This window comes from Hirundo rustica, chromosome Z (genome assembly GCF_015227805.2).
Source record: "Hirundo rustica isolate bHirRus1 chromosome Z, bHirRus1.pri.v3, whole genome shotgun sequence".
Taxonomy (NCBI): domain Eukaryota; kingdom Metazoa; phylum Chordata; class Aves; order Passeriformes; family Hirundinidae; genus Hirundo; species Hirundo rustica.
Window position 1 is genome coordinate 83,596,721 of NC_053488.1, and position 22,061 is coordinate 83,618,781.

General features: G+C 41.3%; 1 protein-coding gene across 5 annotated transcripts in view; it reads left to right on the forward strand.

The window, feature by feature from the left end:
• LOC120765113 (mitogen-activated protein kinase kinase kinase kinase 4-like) overlaps window positions 1-22,061 on the forward strand; it is a 93,706-nt gene that overhangs the window by 67,133 nt on the left and 4,512 nt on the right. For all 5 annotated transcript variants that reach the window (XM_040089449.2, XM_040089450.2, XM_040089451.2 and 2 more), the window contains exons 19-30: window positions 813-910; window positions 1,272-1,399; window positions 5,022-5,115; window positions 7,179-7,352; window positions 7,852-7,981; window positions 8,390-8,548; window positions 10,223-10,366; window positions 11,575-11,709; window positions 13,440-13,540; window positions 14,108-14,257; window positions 17,159-17,318; window positions 21,666-21,805. In XM_040089449.2, the coding sequence (XP_039945383.1) occupies window positions 813-910; window positions 1,272-1,399; window positions 5,022-5,115; window positions 7,179-7,352; window positions 7,852-7,981; window positions 8,390-8,548; window positions 10,223-10,366; window positions 11,575-11,709; window positions 13,440-13,540; window positions 14,108-14,257; window positions 17,159-17,318; window positions 21,666-21,805 (1,613 nt within the window). The remainder of the gene's footprint in view (window positions 1-812; window positions 911-1,271; window positions 1,400-5,021; window positions 5,116-7,178; window positions 7,353-7,851; window positions 7,982-8,389; window positions 8,549-10,222; window positions 10,367-11,574; window positions 11,710-13,439; window positions 13,541-14,107; window positions 14,258-17,158; window positions 17,319-21,665; window positions 21,806-22,061) is intronic.

Consider the following 22,061-nt stretch of genomic DNA (forward strand, 5'->3'; position numbering starts at 1 on the left):
TTGCTTAGGTGCTTATTGACCAGTAAGGAATTCTGAGTTTTGAAAGCTTTGCAAAATGGATGAAGACATGAAGCCATTGTGACAAAACTACATTACCAAGTATGAATCCTAATTTGTGTGAGCTTGAATCCTCCCCCCTTAACTTGCAAGGAGTCCTGTTGGTAATAGTGGGGTAGTTATGGGAGAAACTGCTGAAAAAGGCAGGTGTTAAGCTGGCCAGAGTGTCCCAGGACAGGGTGAGGGTACAGTGGCTTTCCTTCCTTTCCCTTGTGTCAGGGACTGTGAGCAGAGCATCCCTTCAAGGTTTCTTTTGCTTTTTCCAGTGTTTGCAGGCAGTGGGGGGGGCCACATTTCGCAGGTAGATTTGCAGTTTAGCACAGCTGTTTGCCCTCAGCCCAGCTGGGTTTAGATAATCAGACTTTTTGGACTGGTTTTGTTTTATGAAGGCCAAATCTTGGCAGCACCTCTGTTTCCTCCCAGAGGTGTGTAGAGGGGCTCAAGCTCCTAAGCTTTCTTGCTGACCCCTGTCTGCAGTCTCAAGAAATATCTGCCTGGCCTCTTTGGGTTTGGTTTGCTTGTCTTACTCTTGCAGCATTAAAGTGCACCTGTATCAATTTATGTACATAATATTGCAGCATCCAGAACCACTGAGAAACAAGCAACAAGATTTTCCTTTTCAGCAAAGAGAAAAGAGAAGTTTGTCATCAGAGACTGGTATCTGCTTTGGGTTGTAGCTATGTGTGCTTGTCTTGCTCTCTCACCTTCTGCGTGTACACTTAAAAATGGAATCTTTTGGGGTTTTTTACCCCCAGGGAATCCAGGACTGACCAAGACAGAGAATGTTTTGTCCCAGAACAACGTGCAGCTGCATCAGAAGCCTGAAAAAGTTTCTCATCCAGGCCAGATCACAGTAGGTTCTTTTAAATCCACTGATATTTTTGAATTGTCCATCGTTTTCACCAAGGGGTCTGTCTGTGCAAGCAGCTCTGTTTTGGTGTGTGAGTTTGCTGTCTCTCATGAATCGACCTGAGGGGTGTGTGCAGCTGGCTCAAGCTCACTGCTCTCAGCTCAGGTCCTCAGCACAGTGTCCAGCTTTGGCTCAAGTCACTTTCCTGTGTGAGACACCCACCTGTGATGGACCAAGAGAAGCATCAGCTTCCTAGTAAAGCTGGTTTTGGTGTGGAAGTGACCATAACTTTATATGCTGGCACAGTAAAATATGGCACATGCTATTTAACAGTGGGTTCTTCAACTGAGTTTTCTTTGCTCAGAGTCCAGGTTCCTTTGCCAAGGTGAAGGACAGTGCCAACTCCTTGTTAAAAGCACAAGACTATTCCTCCTCAAGTGATGAAGTCAGCAGCAGCAGCAGCAGTGATGAAGATGACACAAACCACACAAGGTTGGCTTGATGATGATGATGATGGTTATTAATAATTATAATAATATTCTTGTTGCACACTTCTAAATATCTAGAAAAAGCTGGCGTACATAAGTACTCCCCCTCCTTTGAAGTTACTATCGCTCATCTGTGTCAGTTGTAATTAAGCAATTTAATTGCATTTTAATGAACTCCTGGGGGTAAATGTTTGCTCCATCAGATGTGCACAGCGTAATAATATGCTTTGATGACTCGCTGCCCTGGGACAATGTGGAAGTGTCTTGTTTTAACTGGATATACTGGGTAGTGCTTTTATAGGTATTACTTCACATTGATCTACATTTACATGGAATTTTCGGAAGAAAAAAGGAGGGAGAAACAGAACTGTAAAAACTTTAAGTCTTCATGACAAACACAGGTTACAGTGGAGGAAACAAGGCAAACATTACCCTTGAAATCGTATAGTCTGTTCACTCTATGGGAAATAATTGCCTCTGAAAAGTTGATTCCTTCACCAGGGCTGTTTATATAAAGGAGAGATAGTTTTGTAAAATGTGTTGTATTTTGAATACTGACATTCTGCATAACTGCTGTGGTTTCCAGCTGATGCTGAGGCTTGTCCCACAGCTGATCCCACCTGAACTGTGTCTCTCTAGCTTTCCAGTTTATCTTTCTGGTTTTGTGATTGACATCTTGTGGTGTTCTGCCTGTCATGTAAAATGTGTATTCTGCTGAGAAACAGTGGAGCAAGAATAGCTTGCTGCTCCAAGAGAAGGGAGTCAGGGGGTGACTTGGCCACCCCTGCTGTTGGGGACAGCAAACAGAAACACTTTTTAGTACTGGTGAATAGAAACTTTTGATTTTCTTGCAAAGAGACTTCTGTTTAATACAAGTTGTAGGATTTACTTTGAGGTGTATCCCAGGGCCACGGAGCACTCTGGGATGAGGCTCTTGCTCTTCTGACAGAATTACACATGCAATTTTGTCAGGTGTCAGGCAGAGGTGCCCAGATTTGGAGCACTGTTGGCAGGTTATTGTTTTGGGCTGGTACAAGTCCTTTCCCCTGTGCTGCTCTGAGGAGGTAGATTTTTTGCGCCTGCATGTGCTCCTGATTTGCATTTCTGAAGTTCATTTTCAAAGCTGGGATGAGGAGAAAGAATGTTAAAGATTGTAGCTTATTCAGTGCACCTGAAAGAGCTGATTTTCACTGTAATGCCTTTGTTTTCCTACTGATCCTCTTCCAAACCACCTTACTCTGATCTGTAAAAAGTTTTATTCACTCTAGGTCATAGAATTCTTCCTAGACCTCAGAAAGACTCCACATAAAAATATGGATTTACCCTGTAGCAATGACTTTGCTGTGTAAGTGTCAGATCGCTGTGATCCTTGCATGCTGTAATGATTTGAAGGTGTGGTATCACTGGCTTTGGAATTCTGCATTTGTTATTTGCATCTCCGCTGTGTCTGAGATCCACCCACCCTCTGGAGAGATGCAGTTAGCAGGATGGTCCCTGTCAGGTTTACCTTCCTGTGCACACAGCCACTGCAAGAGCCCCTGTAAAATCAAAGGTATAATCTTGCAATTAACAAAGTCCCTTCACCTTGGCTGAACATCATTTATATTAAAAGATACTTCAGGAAGCATATCCTGATTGCTGCCAAATAAATAGGATAGTGATCTGACTGAAACTGCATATTTTGGATGAAGTGAAGGGTTTGAGGGTATTTTGCTCTCTAAAGCATGTGACTGTAGGGTCTGAAGCCCCTTGCACTCTGGAGTGTTTCTGTGGAGGCTCTGGCTGAAGCACCTTGGGCCAGGTTTTAGTGGGATACTAAAACCAACCTGTGTTTTCCTGTTCTTGCCTGGGCTGTGGAACAGCACCTGATGTCCACACTCCAGCTTTCCTGAAGGTGCCCAGTAGGACTACGCTTGTGGCATATGCAAGAGAAGGAGCTTCCTGTGTTCTTGGATGAATCCTGTTAACCACCCTGAGAAGGCTCATTTCTGAGGATGTTGGGCCAAGACCTGCTGTGTTTCACCAGTAAAGCAGCTTCTGGCTTTGTTTTTCTTTGCAGTGAGATGAGCCAGAACTCTTCCTCACACAGTTTTTTGTTTTAAGGGAAGAGTGTCAGTGTATATGATCCCAGGTCTTACCTCCTTGTTCAGCGCATCTATTCCGTTGATGTTAATTTCTCCTACTTTATGGAGAGTGTCTCCTCCTCCAGTGTGTGCAGTATGCCCCTAAAACATTGAGTATCCTGGGTCTCATTTGTATAGTTCAGTTTCCTCTCTTTGCTCTTTAATTGCAGTTTCCTACCAGCATTTGGACGAGGTGGATGCAGGTGCATGCTTGGCTAGGAATTACTTTCTCCCTCTTCTAAGTTGGAGGTTGACATTATTTAAGTTCAGTGCTGTTTGCTTCCCTGATAGGAACAGGTCCTGGCATTCACCATTGATCCTAATCCACATCTTGTCATTCCTTTTAAGTTTAGTATGCAAATATTTACCCACTCACATAGAATGGGGAGGCAATCCAAAACCAAAAAATAAACAAAAAGTCCCACAAAAATTTCTACACACCCATCTTAAATTAGTAGGTCTCTCACCAAACCTTCTTTGTTATCGCATGGGGCATCATTTAAAAGAAAAAAAAAATACGTTACAGTCTGCTACCAATTGGCAGATAGCACTGTGGATTCACACTGGCTGAATCCAGTCAGTTTTATAATTACTGGAAAGGAAGCAAAAATGTAACAGGCTTAAATGGATTGCAGTAAAAAAGATATGAGTATAAATAAATGAATGGGATAAATAAATCATTTGAGGTGGAAGTGTGCAGAAATGGGGCCAAGATGTGTTTGAAGCAGTTCCACTTGGGTGAAAAAGTTTAAAATGCAAAGGTACCTCAGGCAGTGCAGGAAGCAGTGATGTACTGGGAATTCACAACAGACACTTGCCTTGTTCTCACTCTTGTTTTTGGTATCAGCTTTTGATCACTGTTGGGGACAGGATGCTAGGCTAGGGGGGCTCTTGGTCTCAGACAGTCTCAGCAGCTCTTGCTTTCTTCTGTCTCTCTGTGCACTGGACAACATTTTCTGTGTTTTCTTTTAAGCTGAGGACATCCATGTTTCAGGGACTGATTCACAGGATGGAATTCCAGTGTAGCCTGTCCAAGGAGGCATTGGCAGAGAGGTCCCTGACAGCAGCACATGGCAGAGCATCTGCCGCTCTCTCTGGAGAGCAGGGTGGCTCATAATTACACCCCACAGGGGGATGTGTAAAGGGAGAGAGAAGTTTTGAAGTAGGCACTTCTCAAATGACAGCTTGAGAGACTTGCCTGAGCTATGCAGTGTCTGAAAGATGATGGATGAAATGCAGGGCAATGAAGGGATGTTCTCTGTCAAGGTGGGGAGAGCTTCCTGCTGCGTGTGAGTGGTCCTCAGGCACAAGCCCATTCAGGCACGGCCACAGACTAATCAGCTTGCTTTTGTACAAGAACCTTTGAGTGTAACTATTGAGTGTTAATTATGTTCACTTTTGAACATGGTTATGTGTCGTTTTTCCCTTCTTTTTTTTTCTTTTTTTTTTTTTTTTTTTTTTTTCCTGAAGTAGTTCTGTTCATTAATTGGAGTTTGTTACCAGGCAACTGCTAAGTGGCAGAATTGCAGATTTCTCAAGGACAAGGATACCAGATGGAATTGAACTGAAACCCCAAAGCACCGTGGCAGAACAGAAGGTAATTTGGCTATTTGTAAGGGGGTGGGTACAGTGAGGGGGAGTCAGGTCATTAGTGTGCATGATAAACGCCATATCCATTACTTCTTGGGAGCATTCTCACTCTGAAGTCCTGCTCTATCATTGCAAATTACAGCTATAAGCCTTGGGAAAAAAAAAAAAGAAGTGCAGTTTCAGGTTTTGTGCTTCCTGTAGAAATGCTTACTTTTAGGTACAAAATTGCAGTTCTTTATTTGTCCTTCTTATTGACCTGTAGTAGTTTCTGATGTCAAGGTATTTTGTGAAGGCACTGGGCAAAAAGCACAGTTGATTATTGTTGGTGGTCATTGTTCCTATTTTTGAAAATCTTGACTCCTTTTTATTCCAGTTTAAAGTGAACTACCTCTTACTGCTTAAAATATTACCAGAACTGGGGAAAACCACTTCACCTCTCCCTACTGGCTTAGCAAAAATTCTTGTCTTCTCATATGTCATGTTGTGGTTCCTTCCAGCTGTAGTTTCTAGTAGAGGCTTCCAGTCATTTGGATTTTCCCCTGTGATAAATACTAGCACAGAAAAGATGAAGAGAGACAAAGCAGAACAATGTTCTTTGTGGTTGAAAACAAGAAAAAAATTACAGTAATAAGACTTGTACTTGGTGTCAGGGCCCTTTTCAGATGTTACTGAGTGTATTCTCACTTCACAGATAGGGAAAATAAATCACCGTGAAATGTGTTTTTGCTAGAGCTGTGGCAGGGTAGAAAGAAAAAGGAGTTTTCTTTACCTCTGGTGTCTCTAAACTTCAGACCAGAGTGATGGGGAGAGAGTTCCACTTGGCCTTTGTCCCACCATCCTCGAGGAGAAAAGACTCTGCTTTGGAGAAAGAAGTATAAACGGGGCATAAACTGGTACTTCTCTTGGGGCAAAACCAGCCCAGTGTTTCCCCTTTCCCCTGATATACAGGTATGGAAATAGGCTGCCTGAGGGAAGGGAGAATGTCAGGGTCTTTGAGACCCACACTGAGGATGAGGGAGGATGATAGAGTTGAGGTTATGTGTTTTGGTGACTTTGGAGGAAAGACTGTGGGAGGGAGAACACGCAGATGGCTGACACTTCTCATAAATTTCTCTGCTACTTTCTAAGCCTTCTCCCCATTTCTCATGGAGCCTCCCGTCCTTTCCTCTGAACCCTTTTTCATCCACCAGCCACAGCCACCATGAGTCTTCACATCACCTCCAACATCCTTTTAGTTGTCCCATCAGCATGAACTGCTTTGAAGTGGTTAGGGTGTACCAAACTGCCTGAGTGGTTCAAATGGGAATTTGGTTTGGTTTAGTTCAGTTGAATGTGCTTGAAAATTGAACTAAAAAGCCCCATACTGGCTTTGTTCCGCAGTCTTAAATAGTGACTTGCATATTTTAGGTTCAGTTTTTACATCTAAATTCAAACATAAAATGTATTCCCAGAAACCAACCTCTGACTCTATAGAGAGTGCTGTCAGGGAAAGAGTTCTTATGGTACCTCACAAAGTTCTCAGATATTTCCATGGGATGCTGTAAGGAGGTCTGCAGAACCAAACAGCACTATATCTATCACTATACTGGAAATGCTGATGCTGGGTCCTACTAAATGTCCTCTTTTGGAGTAAGGTTTCCTAACTCAGTAAATGGAAAGTAGCAATGAAATGAATGGTGAAGGGCTTTGAACTAAATGCCGGTCCAGAACTAAGAAGTGCCTTCTTCTGTCTGCAGTACACAAAGGTCAGGTCTGAAACTTATCAGCAAATAATTTGAACTGGTATCTCTGATACCAGTTCTTTCTTTTTCTGCGGTTGAGGTAATGCAGATGAAGAATATTTGTGGAGCACTTCAGGAGTAAATCCCAGATTTGTCACCTCAGATATTTGCTATACACTTTGGTATTTAATTTTTGGTTTTAATCTTGCTGTAGGGTTTGTCTTTAAATGATGCATCACAGAGAGCACTCCTCCCCATGTGCTCATTATTTATTGTCCTGATTAACTGGAGTTGCAGAGAGCATTGGAAATAAACTAAATGTGGTGTTTAACTACATGTTTCCATGCAGGATCATATTCTGGGGAAACAAATTCCAAACACCCAAGAAGGCCTTTGGAGCATAAACAACCAGAACTATCTCCTGCCAGATCTTCTCCAGCAAAGCCAAATTACAGACTCCTCTGTGAACCCACCACAAGTGCCACTGACTTGCCAGGAATCTCAGAACAAACCACTGACTAAGGTAGAAGATAAATTATAGATTGACTGGATTGAACTCCAGCCTTTTAAAGTTCCTCTCTCCTGTCTCTTTTTACAATTAGTTTTTTCACTACATCTATTCTTTCCTTTACAAGTTTTGTGTGGGAGGAAGATAAGAAATCTTGAGCTGCCCAACAGATTTCATTGTTACACTTATTTTCCATCATCTCCTTCTCTGCTCTCTTTCTTTACTTGCTTTTTTTTTTCTCACCTTTTGCACAAGCTAGAGGACTCACACCCTCTGCTCCTTGGCATGGCAGCATTCTGGTGTGCCTCTGCTCACCATCCCTGGCTTTCTTGCACCCAAGCATCATGTGAGGGAGCACAGGGACCAGGGCAGCCCCAGTGGGCTCTGACACTGCTGTGAACATCGGCCTGTGAGGAGAGGTGTCACTAGAGGCAGGCAACAGCTCTGTCAGGGCACCACAGGGTGTGTGCCCCAAGCACTGCCTGTCTGAGGCAGCTCTTGTTTGTCTTTGCAGAGCCCATGTGCTGAAAGCCCACCTGCCAAGAGCAGCACATCCTCCACAGCATCCTTCACATCATTCATAGACCCGAGACTTCTGCCGATCACCCCTCCCACCAGTCCAGTAGGACCTTCTTGTAGTTCTCGTGAGTATGCTGTGCCTTTGCATTAAAATGTTCCTCCTGGGTTTATTTTTTTTTTGGGGGGGGGGGGTGGGCGGGGCAGGTGTGGAGGGGGCTTATTGCTTGGAAATGAAAACTCTTGAGTAAAATCTCCTGAAACTGGGAATTCACATTACTGTGAATTTTCATTGTACTGCTTCTGCCCTTCTTTCAGGTGTGGTTTGCTGTACTCTGCTGCTGCTTTACCACCATGCTTTTTTTAGGAATGCTTGAGGAATTTTCCAGATTTTTTTTTTTTGGCTATACAAAGCTCTCAGGGTGTTTTCTCACCCCTCTGATGTTCCTTTCATTCTGCCGTGAACAAGGGGGTTCAAATATGAGCTGTAGGCAAGCACTCACATTTTCCACAATTGCTTGTGTCTTTCATTCCAGCATCTAGTGCCAAACCTGAGCCTGTCAGGAGGGAAAATGCAAGGAAGGGCTCCGTTGTCAACGTCAATCCAACCAATATCCGTCCACAAAGTGACAGCCCAGAAATCCGTAAATACAAGAAGAAATTCAACTCTGAGGTCCTGTGTGCTGCTCTGTGGGGTAAGCTCAGAGTCCTTGGGCAGGTGTGTGGTGGGAAGGCACAGCAGGAGAGGCTGGCAGTGTCTGCTAGGGAGATTTCACAGTTGTGTTGCTGCTCTCCTGGCAGAGAGTGCTGGAATGGATCCCTGAGCGGATACCTGTGTCACTTATGTGGCCCTGCCTTCCCAGGGACGAGGTGGCAAACACATGAATAACAGCTGCAAAAAACTGTGCATCAGAATGAGAAAAAGTTTTGATCAAGCACCAAGTTGAAACCATGCTCACTAGGAGAACCAAAAGCTGCAAATGTTTCAGCAGTTTTTGTGGCTCATGAGACTGCTCATTGGTATAGCTGATCACAGAGCCCTGACCCAGTGGAAATAATCCAAACACAAAGTCTTTTGCTGTCATCTGTGTTAGATATTCCAAGGATCTAAAGCAGGTCAGGTCTTTCCAAAAGCTTGTCTTGCTTAGTTCCTGCTGTCAGTGCTTATTCTGAAGTGCCATTGTTTAAACTTACATGATTTTTCCAAGGTCAGCTTCACATGGTGTAAAGCCAAAATACAGCAGTCAGATTCCTCTCAACAGCTGGAAACCTTGTCCCACCTGCACATTAGCTGAACTCTTGAGTTGTTTCAACCATCTTTCTGCTTCAGAAGAGCAGATATATTCTATGGGACTTGCCCAGCCTTTTACTCCTCACTTTTTGAGCCTGGAATGGCAAGCGAATGAAGTAGACTGAACATTATCCAAAGCAAATTATAGCTTCACAGATTTTGTGCAATGTGGATTTGTAGGAATCTAAAATATTAAATTAAGAACAGAGTTGTGTGGCAAGGTATGTAATTGAATGTGCATCGAGGCTGAAGAGCACCAGGTACTTGTCAGAGCATTTCCAGTGGAGGAGGGTGCTTGTTACAGCAGGATACCTTATGTTGTGTCTTTAGAATCTGCTGATTGGAAACATCGATGTCATTCCAGCCAAACACAATTTCTGACATTCTCTGATGTCATCAACCCAATGGAGCTTTCTTTTCCTTAGCAGCAAGTGGATTTCAGATGGATTCATTCCTTCACTCCTTTGGCATTTGAAGGCATTTTCCAATCCAGAGTCTGTTTTCAAACAAACCCTGCACCTCCTTGTAACACAGTGCTTCTTCCCACAAGTTCGGTGCCCCCGTGATTTGAACGTTGTGTTTGGAAAAAGAGAGTTTGGGGAGGTTTTTTTTGTTGTTTTCCTCTTTTTTTCATAATGGACAGGGACCCTTAGAACACTTAGCTGGGTCTCCTGTGTCATTACTGTAATGGTGCTAAACTGGGACTTTCACTAGTCACAGGTACTTTCCAAGGTCACCTGAGGTGACCAGGTTCACCTTTCCTTTTTTTCTAAATCGACATTGACTTCAGCAAAACTACCCCTTCAAGTTCTGTAGGTATACAGGTGTTCTGTAGGTATACAGGTGTTCTGTAGGTATACAGGTGTTCTGCAGGTATACAGGTGTTCTGCTGAGTAAAAATTCTAATGGTAGATTTTTTTATTTTTTTTTTTTCTGGGAAGTCGTCTGCAGAGCAAGAGAGAAATTACCAGGTACTATTAAGTGAGATTAAATAAAAAATGGTTCTCAAAACAATGAACGCTCAGTGACCTCTGAATCATTAGATGACTTATGCAGAATTTTTTTCATGTATCGACAGGAGTAAATTTACTGGTGGGAACAGAGAATGGATTGTGGCTGCTGGACAGAAGTGGGCAAGGAAGAGTTTATACGCTGATTACAAGGAGACGGTTCCAGCAAATGGATGTTCTGGAAGGACTCAATGTGCTAATTACTATATCAGGTTGGTTCAGTGGCTAAAAGTATCTGACCCACGTTGGGTTTGGGAGCAATTAAAAAGAAGAATTAGGTTGTAAACTAGGTTGAGGAATTTCCTCTTTCAGAAAATCACAGGACAGTTATTCTTGTTAATAGGAAAACTCTCCTCAAATTTTAACCTATACATTCCCATTCCAGAGTGGCTTTGGGATAGTTCATTGCCTGGTTAATGTGTAAAGTGATTTCTGGGAAGTACAGAGTGTTTCGTATTCCTAAAATAGTTCTGGTTCTCTGCAAGCTATAGCTTGTCAGTTTTCTTGTTTCTATGATGGGTGAGCATCTAAGTGCAGTTCTATGAACATATTGTGATTTAACCTCATCCTGTGTTCAACAAGAGGTATGAGCAGTAACATGAGAGTGATCTGTATTGTGAAAGCATCAATAACATTAGGTGGAGGTCTTCAGCCTCTGCTGGGAAACAGTTTGGACTCTGGCCTTACTTGACATGGCTGAGTGGCTTCAAAGGATGCACAATACATACCAAGGTCGGAGGTGTGGGTCCAGCAAGGAATAGCAGCTCGTCTCCAATCCCCACTCATCATGGTGGGCAATGGCAACAGCTCTTTGTCCCGTACTGCCGGGTCCAGTTGTTGCTGGGACATGACATAATCCTTCTCTCTGTGGCCCCAGAGTGCTGTTGACTGTAGGTGCTTATGAACTAATACAACAAAAAGAGTGACTCAGATGAAGGATGACAAAATAATTCTCACTGCAAAGGCATCCAAAAGAAAAATAGCTACTTTGAATGAATATTGACAGTTAATTGGAAGCAAATGAATAGTCATAGCCATAGTAGGACACACCTGTGTTCCAGGATAAACAGTTAGTGTGATGATTTCTGATAATACCTGTGATATTTGTGATAATACCTGTGTCTGTAGAAACCTGTTCTTTGGCCTGAGGGAAGAATTTTAGTCAGGTTCATTTTGCATGAAGTCTGAGTCACAGGGTAAGGGCATGTGTGCCAAGTGCCATAGGATTGCTCCTGGGCCAGTTCCCCCTCTGTGTTTCCCATCACCCTGGGCGCTCCTTCCATGTCCTTGCTATGTTCTCTCACCCTGGCAAGGCACAAGGACCTGCTGTACTCAAGGTCACAAAATTCTGGCTCTTTGTAAATGGGGGAGAGTTCGTAGCTCAGAGTTAAAGTGTTCTATCTCTTTTTGCATATCCCAGGGAAGAAGAATAAGTTGAGGGTGTATTACTTGTCATGGTTGAGAAATAAAATTTTGCGCAATGATCCAGAGGTGGAGAAGAGGCAAGGCTGGGTGTCTGTGGGTGACCTGGAAGGCTGTGTGCACTACAAAGTCGGTAAGGATTCCTGACTTTTCCTTAGGGAGATGCATAATCATCCTCCTTTTGCATCTTGTGGCAGCAGCAATTTTCAGCTTTGTTTCAGGATTGTATTGGGTGAATATCTCATGAGTTCTTTCAAGATTTCCTGTTTTACCTGGCAGTTGCCTTGCTCCCTGTCATTTCAGGCAGTGTCTCTTCTTGCAGCTGTTATCAGATGATGTTATGGCTGTTCTCTGTAATGGCTGGAAGAAGGGAGTGCCAGCCACAGTTTGTGCTCAGTCAGCAGTTCAATTTTTCTGTAGTTACTTAAGGTTTTACTTAAACTGATGTGTTCCACCTCCTCAGCTTCCTTCTTGGCCCTAGGTAACTGCTAAGAAATTGGACCTAGTTCAAGTCCTAGTGAATCATATTTGTAGGATGTCCTTGGGTAGATCAGCTCATCTCTTTTATGAAAGTCCCAAATACACCTTTGTTTAAACACCCTGGAAATGGTTCCATCTCACTTTCCTATGGCTCTCAGGCAGCTCATTCTTGAAGGTCAGTGTGAGGATTGTGATAATTTCTGTCATTTACCTGTGGGGGGTGGATGGATGGCACAAGTTTTGCTTTGGTGAAGGATGGTGTGTGAAAGTGGCACTTTTCTTCAAAGTGAAATAAAACCATGATACAGAGGAGCGCAGGAAATGTGGGGTGGTTGCTTCTTGTTAATACCTTGCTTGACTCTTTTGCCTTTTGGCTTTATAAGTAACAGGGGTTAAACTCAAGAAAGAATGTGAAACAGATGTGTGTTGTTACTTTAACTGTGATTACAGCTAAGCACCCACATATTCCACTTCAGTTGCTCATTCTTGGGTTTGGTGCATTAAAAAAAGAATCTACAAAATACTTATCCTAAAATTAGGCGAACATTTGGTAGGAGCTTCTGTGTTTACATATGACAAGCCACTCCTGCATTTTTGACAGCACAACTGCTGCTGTTTTCCTCTTGGTGAATATTCTTGTATCTTGACCTTTGGTTATACAGCTATTTTTCCAGGTAGAAAAGGAAAAGGATGTACTGTTCTGCATTTTGGTGGAATTTGCTGGGCTTTCTTGTTCTCTGCCTATGTGAGATAGCATCCTGTTTCCAAATGCTTCTCTCTGGCAGAGTGAAAACACAATGCACAAAGAAACCTTAACTTTCAATGCATGATTCTTCATTTACTCTCAATGGGCCCAGCATGACCTTAACTGTCTTGGAGAAATTGCTCATCTCTTAAATGTTTACTCATCACAAAAAGATGGGAGTTCTTCACCCACACAGCATCTAGGGATTTAACTCACAGATGAGCAGTGAAATGAAAATTCAAGTCTGACAGAATTGTTCAGCCAACAACCACCAGTCCTCCAACAGTAGCTTATTCATAACCAGTAATGGTGGGGTGTGTTCATACTTAAAAAATTGAGTTAGCTGCAGGGTCAAGACCACTTTTTCTGAGTAGTGAGATTTTTTTTAATCATCACTATATGAAAAGGAATATATAAATATCAGTAACAGTCATTTGACATTACTGAAAATAAATGAATTGTAGGTTTCCAGTCAAGGTATTGTCACTGGTGATATTAAACATTGATGTCCAGAATGCATTAGTCTCCCTTGCTGGATAATGTCTACCTCTACAAGTAATCCATTGAAATTATTTCATGTGATAAGATGGTCTTTGATTTAAGTGTCTGGTACCTAAGGAATTGTTCTTGTATTACAGTAAAATATGAGAGAATCAAATTCCTTGTAATCGCTTTGAAGAACTCAGTGGAGGTTTATGCTTGGGCTCCAAAGCCTTATCACAAATTCATGGCTTTTAAGGTAAGTGGAACATCACTTTGGTTCAGATGTGTCACTGTCTCTCACTATCTCTGATCTACTCTCTGCTTTTGTTTCTGTTGTTTTGTATAACATTTATTCTAGCTAAAGATAAACTGAATATTCTTTTAAAGAAAAATATAGTGCATTTGATGTACTTTGGAGGTGGCAAGCATGAAACTGTCATGGTGGTGAGTGTTAGATGTGAGTAACTTGTTTCTCTCTGCCCCAGCCAAACACAGCAGATGCTGTGCCAAAATGTGCATTTGAATTGACAAAGCTGATGCTGATTTCCCTCAAAAGGGGAGAAAATTAGGCGCAATGGTAGTCAGCCTACTTTTTGCCTAGTCCATTTCTAGAATCTTGATTTCGTTTTCAAAATACAGATTAATTTTCCAACTGTCCTTGCAACTCAGTGGATGATGGATAATTAGCTCCTTAAATGTAACCTACTGTTTAACAAAAATAGCTGTCGTAACTTTTGAGTTTTGAGAATTCTTAGAATCCTAAGTGTAGTTCTGCAAACCAATGGTTTTATTGTGTTACATACCGCTTTTTTCTTTTTTCCAGTCCTTTACCTCACTTCATCACAAACCACTGTCAGTTGACCTGACTGTTGAAAATGGGCAGAGACTAAAGGTCATATATGGCTCAGTAGTGGGATTTCATGCCATTGATGTGGACTCTGGATCTGTGTATGACTTGTACCTTCCAACACACGTAAGAAAATCCAAAAAACTTCATTAATGCCTTTGCTCTTTGGGCTGTGTATTGATGATAATCAGGTTAAGAGTTGTGCTATTTTTTTAAAAGAATGATTAGTGGCAGCTAGTACAAAACCACTTTTCACATAGTTTTATAACACTGAAGTAGTGTTTAAATGCTTTTATTGCAATTAGAGTATCCATTTTAGTGGTTTAATGTCAGAATGCCTGTTGTATGGACAGTGCTATTTTTAATTGATTTATCCTGAAAATGTAGGACTTTAACAGTCAAAGACACAATAATATCTACATGAATTTAGGTGACTTTTACAATCTGCCACTGTGCAGAAACCAACTTCAGACTAAATAAATTTGCTGATCTTCTTGCCATTCAGTTGCCCATGATGTAAATTCAGGAGAAATTTTACATTTTCCTTGGGGCTTTCTCATTAGATTATCAGTAAGTTAGCATGATGGTGTTGATTTCAGGGTGTACAGCCTGCATTGTGTCTGTGTTTGAAGTGATGGTGCTCACTAAATTCCTGCTTAAGCTCAAGATACCAGCAAATTGCCCTGCAGAAGTGAATGGCTGGCATGGGGCTGTCTAATATGAAGTCTGTGCTATGGTGTTAATATTTCTGGATTTTTGTTTGTTTACCTATTTTTTTAGCTATTCTAGATAGTTCTTTTCAAAGCTGTGAGTCCCAAAAGCCAGAGCATCTTGAGAGCTGGGTTCGGCAAACTGGCAGGTTCCAGACTGGCTCCAGTCTGGTGGGAGGCTCCTGGCAGAGAAGCTTCTGTGCACACTTGAACCTTCCCTGAAGTCAGTGGTGCTCCACAGGGGCTGGGGGTGCCGTGGCCTCCTTGTATGCCTAGACTGTGCATCCCAATGTTATGCTTGGAAGGTCTGAAGAAATCTTATTCCAGATCTTCATGTTGCAGCCTGTGCCGTGAATCCATCTATTTTTTAACTCTTCTCCACTCTCAGCTCCTGGTTTTCAACCAAAATGAAAACCCACTCCTCCTGTCACTCTGCTGCCCCTGTAAGCCACAGCCTCCACATTCTGTCAGACCTGTGTTCCTGATGGACATAGTGTGTAGATTTATAGACTTCTCTTAACTGAAAAATTCCTTTTCTAGCTGTTCTAACTGTTGAATCACCTGCTAAAGCGTTGTACTTTTTATTTCTGTGTTGGTTTGTGGGGTTTTTTTGAGATACTTAGTATTTGTCTTGTTAGAGGATTTATTTAATCTGTCAGTAGCTTTGTTAACTGTGCAGCTATGATGAATTCGTATCAGTTTGTAAATTGAAGCGCAGTACCCATGTGCCTGTCTGGAAGTGGGTTGCTGAGCAAGGTGAACAGTGACTTGTCAAAAGGATCATTAGCATAATTGCCCAAGAGAAGAAAGACAAAGAAAAAAAGTGAACTTTCATAGAGGCTTTACTTTTTCAACGGGCTGCAAATACAATTAGGTACCTGATGAGAGAGATTTCCCAGGTGACTGCCCTGAATATGTAGGGCACCTGAGAGTGACTGCTTTTGTATGAGCTCTTCAGCCACAAGTTAGCACGGACTAAAAATATATTTTCCCTTCAGAGTCTTAGACCTGGAACAAATTAGCTGCTACAGCAGCTCTATCTTTTTTGATATTCTATTATTTTAAAAGAGCTAGAACTGGATAATTATCTCAAGGAGCTTTGTGGTGGCGATAGCCCAGACTGTAACAGGCTGATTTGAGATACTCTTGCTTTCTGGTAGCCTCTTTTCCTGGTTCCCCACCTCTTTCTTCATCTCTTACCTGCTCCGGTCGCTCATGCGAGTACCAAGGCAACGCATTAAAATTGCTCTGCGGCTCTGGATCCCCGTTCTAGTGTTACGGATAGTTGTTGCGGAGGCACGGAGTCAAGTGGGTGGCCTGAGTGTATTCAGTTTGGCAAGTACAGCTTCAGTGCTTTTACTGTTTGTTGTGCCCTTATGGTGTGCATAAATGTCTGTGATTGAGGAAAATAAAAGACCTGTGTGTGGCTGGCTTGTGAGAATGATGTAAAGCTCCAGTCATATGCTTCCTATAAAAATATTAATTGTGGTGGTTTAATTTACTATTTAACATCCTGTCTTGAGTAGCACTTTAAACAAGGAAATGCTTTGTTACTCTATTTTTAAGGCTGTCCTCTTTTTCATTCACAAATGCTTTCATAAAACCCCACCTTCATGGTTGCATACTTCACCTTTGGTTTTGGTTTTTTTGCTTGGAATATGTTGGCTTCTGGGAGAGATTCGTGTGAGTGAAATGCGCTGTTCCTGTGGCATGCAGAGGAGTGCCCAACAGCAGTCAAATGGGCAGCTATTTGTGAAGTGAAGGCTGTGGGAAGGGAAGGACAGAGTGAAAAGGTCCAGGGAACTTTTTACAGCAAGATAAATATTATTAAATTTGCAGGTTTTTATCTTGTGAGTGGGGATAGGGAAATATCATGGAAAGTGAAAGCACTGATCTCCTGAAATGTGGAAGCTGCTGTCCTTCCTCCATCTTCTAAAAAAGTTGTGATACCAAATTTATGTCACCTTTCTCCTATTTATATAATGCAAGTATTTTGTGAGTGACTAAGTAAATATTATTGTGTCTCAATGGCTCCATGGCTTCTTGAAACCAATTAACACTGGTAAATTTAAAGTGAACTATTGAACATTGATTTATTTGCAAATCTACTATCATATTCAAAGGGGGGAGAAAGGGAGAAAGTCTGTTTCAGAGGCTTACTACCAAACTATACAGCCTCTGAGAACAGGCATTTCTTTCACTTTCCATGAGCCATGAGCTAGTTCGTTTTACTGCTCTGCCAAGCTAGTCAGATCAATGTCGTCACTGAAATTGTAGTCCATGTTCTGATATAAATCTTAGTAAAATACAATTCTAGATCCAGGGGACAATTCGCCCACATGCCATTATCATCCTCCCGAACACCAGCGGCATGGAGCTCCTGCTCACCTATGAAGATGAAGGCATCTACATTGATATATATGGGCATTTCACAAAGGAGACTGTTCTACAGTGGGGAGAAATGCCAGCATCTGTAGGTATGTATGAAAAATAGCTCTTTATTAAATGTAAGATTCTGCTGCATGAAGCCTGACTGCTTTATGAGGTTTGTATCTATGTGAAAATGGTTGTATGGCACATAAAGCAGCTTCTGAGCAAACCAGATGTGTAAAAGAGTAAACAGATTTATGGGTGTTTGTGTTAACAGAGCTGATGATTGCAGTAGGGGCTCCCCAATTGGACCACAGTCTGTATTCTTGTCACACTGTTTATTGCATCACACATTGACTATATACAGACAGACTTCACTGAGGATGCAGTTTACCACCAGTTTCCACAGGGAGAATTATGTGAATTACAGAGTGGAAAAAGTGTTTTTGTTGTTCATAGCTCACAGCATTTTATGGAGAAATTCACAGCTACTGAGGGGTCAGTTACTGAAGAGATCTGTAACTGCTGTCAAATGGCCCCTTCATTTTATTTCTTTAAACTCACAGGGCTGCCAGTCCAGGGTATTTGTGATAGATTCTTAATCTCCCCATGCTTGCAGTTGGCTGTGTAGGAGGAGATTCTCATTGTACTGGAGCCAGGACAGCTGTTTGTTTCACCTTTCCCGTAGGGCTTCAGGCTAGCAGTATGGGGAAAATGAAGAGAAACACAGGCAGATTTTTGGATTTATTACTTATTACTTTACATTTCTGTCTCACTCCTGTTCTTTATTTTAAAACAAGCATACCAACAAAAACAAGCCCAAAACAATTAGACTGCACAGAAGCCTGTTATTAGCTTGGAGGAAACTGGATACCACAGTGAAAAATCAAGGATGTTCACTTTTTTCCTTTCACTTCTACCTCAGTAGTTTTAGGAAAAGCCTGTCTTTGGGATGTGGTACAAACCAAATTTGACTTCTGATTGAAATCACATTTCCACTAAAAATTAACCTAACCTGTAAACACACAACTTGAACTTCACATAAGGGCATCTGTTAACTGTTACTTTAATAATTTTACCACTAACTACTATTAATTTTCTTAATCCTTTGATATACTTGGCTGCAGACAAAAACATTATGAGAGAAGTGTGAACAATTGTTATTTGAATGGCCCAGCTTAGGGGCAACGTGACAGTTTCTTAAAAGATCCTGTTTTCCTGGGATTTCTCTACCCATTTCGAACCTCCTAAAGTCTGTATGAGCATATCTCAATTTTCACTCTCTTTTGCAGAGACAGAAAGGTCTTTTGTTACCCACAGGGTGATCTCTACTCATCCTTTGCTCATTTCTTGGCTTCTGCAAACAAGTATTTTGAAAAAAAAGTCTGTAGTTGGCAAGAGTATTTTGATACTCTCAAAAAATAAAAATTTGTTTGTATTATAATCAGTGGATTTAGGGCAGGGAATCTAAATATATCTTACTCATAGTCTTAAATTGGGACCTCTGTGACCAATCTGTTAATAAGAAATCGGAGAGAGGAAGCTCAAATCCCATGGGAAATTAAAACTGTAGAAATATTCTGTGCTTAATCTGAAAGATGTATACATATGTAGGGCTAAATATAAATATAGCTGTAATATTTTCTATAAAGCAGGTTTTAAAAAGGTATTAAGAAACATCAAGTTAATAAGATTTGGGAGCACTCTTGCCCTTTTATGTGAGTAATGAATTATTTACAGTATGTAGCCATAGAGGGTTGACACAAATCTGTATATTCCCAGAGGAACTAGTAAAAGTCTTTATTTCCTTTTCCCTATACATTTTAGAAGAAGATGATCCTGTTGAGAAACAGACAGTGTTACCAAAAAGTGCTTAAATTACTGCCTCAGTGCTCTACAAGATACCAGCTGGAAGCATAGGATATTTTTATCTAAAGCTGCAGTGGAAAGTGGACTCAAAGTAACTATTCCCAAGGTGCTCGTGGTATAGGAGCTATTGTTCCAGAATGAAACAACTCTATTCTGAGTATCTGCTCTCAGTTTATCTCACATGGAACACCTCTAAGAGCTCCCCTGTGGGAGGATTATCAGGACTCAGTACTGACCTTTGAATTCATAGCCTCTATCCTTCAAATTAATCTCCTTGTATAGATAAATCCTTATTACTGGACAACTGTGCAAATGGTGTAATGAAGCCATTTTGTTTGCATTCTGTTTCACGGATGACATTTGGGAAAGAATTCTTTGATTCTGCTAGAAAACTCAGATTTTATGCTACTTGTACTTAAACCTGCCATTGTCAGTAGACAAGTTTTTGGTATATTGGCTGGACAGCAGAGCATCAGGGCAGAACTTGGCTTATCTGGTTTATTCTGTTCCTGTTTTGAATGATGCCTGGAGGTCAGATCTCTTCAGAACACAGCAGAAGTGGTCCAGCAGATGACCTAGAGGTTGCAGCAGAGACTAATGAAGTCATTACTGGGAGCTGCAAGGAAGCTATCAAATTGAAATCTGCCAAAGGCACAGATACAGACACAGCACAGTGGCACCTGGAGTTTAAATTTCATGTAGTGGAAAAGATCAGGAGGCTTATTAGTTCTTTGTTGCTAGACCTATATGACCTGTACTAAACAGTGTAGCCGCAGAATGGTTTCAGGCTGTTTATATATATGCACTTACCTTTCTTCCCACCCCCCAGAACCACAGGGTGCCTCTGTCTGTCTTGTGTTCAACAGCAAAGTTTGAAAAAGTTAATGTGATGTCACTTGTTACAAAAAATAGCAGAAGTCTGAGTCTTGTATCATTTTGCTGTTCCTCACTTTATATGTGGTCTGGGCTTATCAGATGCTGTAGACTGCATGGGTGCTGCCCTGGGCTCATCCTGCTACTGCTGCACTGTTCAAAAATGTTAATGATACTTTCTTCATGGCCTACAGTAATGGTGCCCATCGTGCAGTCTGAAGCATAAAGAAAAGATTTTAAAATATATTCATTTCACGTGCTTGAGTTTTAGAAAATACTTCTCCTTTTTTGCAACTCGACCTCAGTTGCTCACTGCTGCTTTGTTTTAAAATAGGTTGATTTCTTCCTCTTTCCTCATGATTGGGATATTGGGAAAGAATTCTCTTACTCTCAGAACTACTGACAGGGAAGCCTTCAGCATCTACAAAGAGTAACTGAAAAGACTTCTGAACAGATTTAGGGGAAATTTATAGCCTCTGAGGAGACTAAAATCACAACACTGTAACCAAACCATATGTTTCCTAGGGGGTATGGTCTTCATACATTTGTTCTAACAACAAAGCAAGGATTCCAAGTTAATATTAAATCAACCCTGCTAGAAGTATATACAGCTACATGGGCATATTGCCTTTATTTTCTGCTGTCCTTCTCAAGCACGATTGCAGGCTGTTGCTACCAGTATCAGTCTGTGCTGAAGGTTCAATTTTTAGACAAAAACTTAAATCAACACAGGAGGTTTTAAGAAGCAGACCTTGCTCACACTAATAATGTAGGGTAGACATGCACTGTCCAATGTGTCCAGTCACACATTCCCTCTACATCATTTTAGAGCACCAGAATTCTTAGACTAATGAAATAATAGTTGATAGTTGAGCAAGAAGAACAGTTTCTGAGCATTGACTACCAATAGAGCATAACTAAAGTGATTTTACCTTGGAAGCCCATACAAGTGCCAGTCAGAGGGCTTTAAGTGAAACTGTGCCTAATTTGAAATCTGTGGTGTTAACTCCTTCATCACTATTCCAAGTTCTTATTGCCAGATTTAAAGGGAGTATTGTAGTAAACTTCCACAGTCAAAAATATCGTCCTTTGGTTTTGGAAATGTTTCACCAAATTAATCATGCCGTGGTCTCAGATTCTGCAGTATTTACGTTTCAGACTAAGCTGAAACCTAAATATAAATATACAAACCCAGCTTCCTAATAGGAACAGAGTACAATGTGTACAGGGAAGACAGTCAAGACTTTTCTTGAATATGAACAGCTAAAGGATGAGAGGCAAAGATGAGCACAAGTTGCACCAAGGTATTAGGAAGAAATGTTCAGCCTTGAAAGTAGTGCATTGCAGCAGAGTCTTTGAAAGGTTGTGAAATATACATCAAACTGTATCTGTACAAGGTCCTGAGTAACCTTGTCTATTTTGGCCCCACTTTGGGGCCAGTGGTTAAATAACATGCCCTTCAGAGGTTTCCTCCAAGCTTTTGTGAGTCTAAGATATACAAAAGTAGTGAAGATTTATGTCAGGAGTTCAAAATAAATCTGAGAACTGAAATTTAATTACTATTCCTAAGGCTTTTTGTGTAAACATCAAATACAGATATTTCAGAATATATTGTTATCAAAGAGAAATGCAACAGATCCATAATTAATATAAATGAGACAAGAATCATTCTTTCAACTGTTAAATAGTACTTTTTTTTTTTTTTTTTTTAGCTTACCTTCAGTCCAATCAGGTCATGGGCTGGGGAGAAAAAGCAATTGAACTACGCTCTGTGGAAACAGGGAATCTGGAAGGAGTATTTATGCACAAGAAAGCACAGAAGCTGAAATTTCTATGTGAAAGAAACGACAAGGTACAGAGATGACTACAGTGTGGTGACTTAGCAAAAATGAGTAATAGCTACTATGACACTCCAGTTCATTTTGGTAACTTTGTTATTGGTTATTTCCTACCTTGATATAACTTCCCTGTTCAAAGCCAATGTAATCACTGATCTTGCCCATTATGGATATTCATTATGGATATTCATTATGGATGTTGCACACATTCCTGCCACCAGCTGTTAGAACTCCCTATTCCGCCCAGCCTTCACCACTGTCAGTGATAAC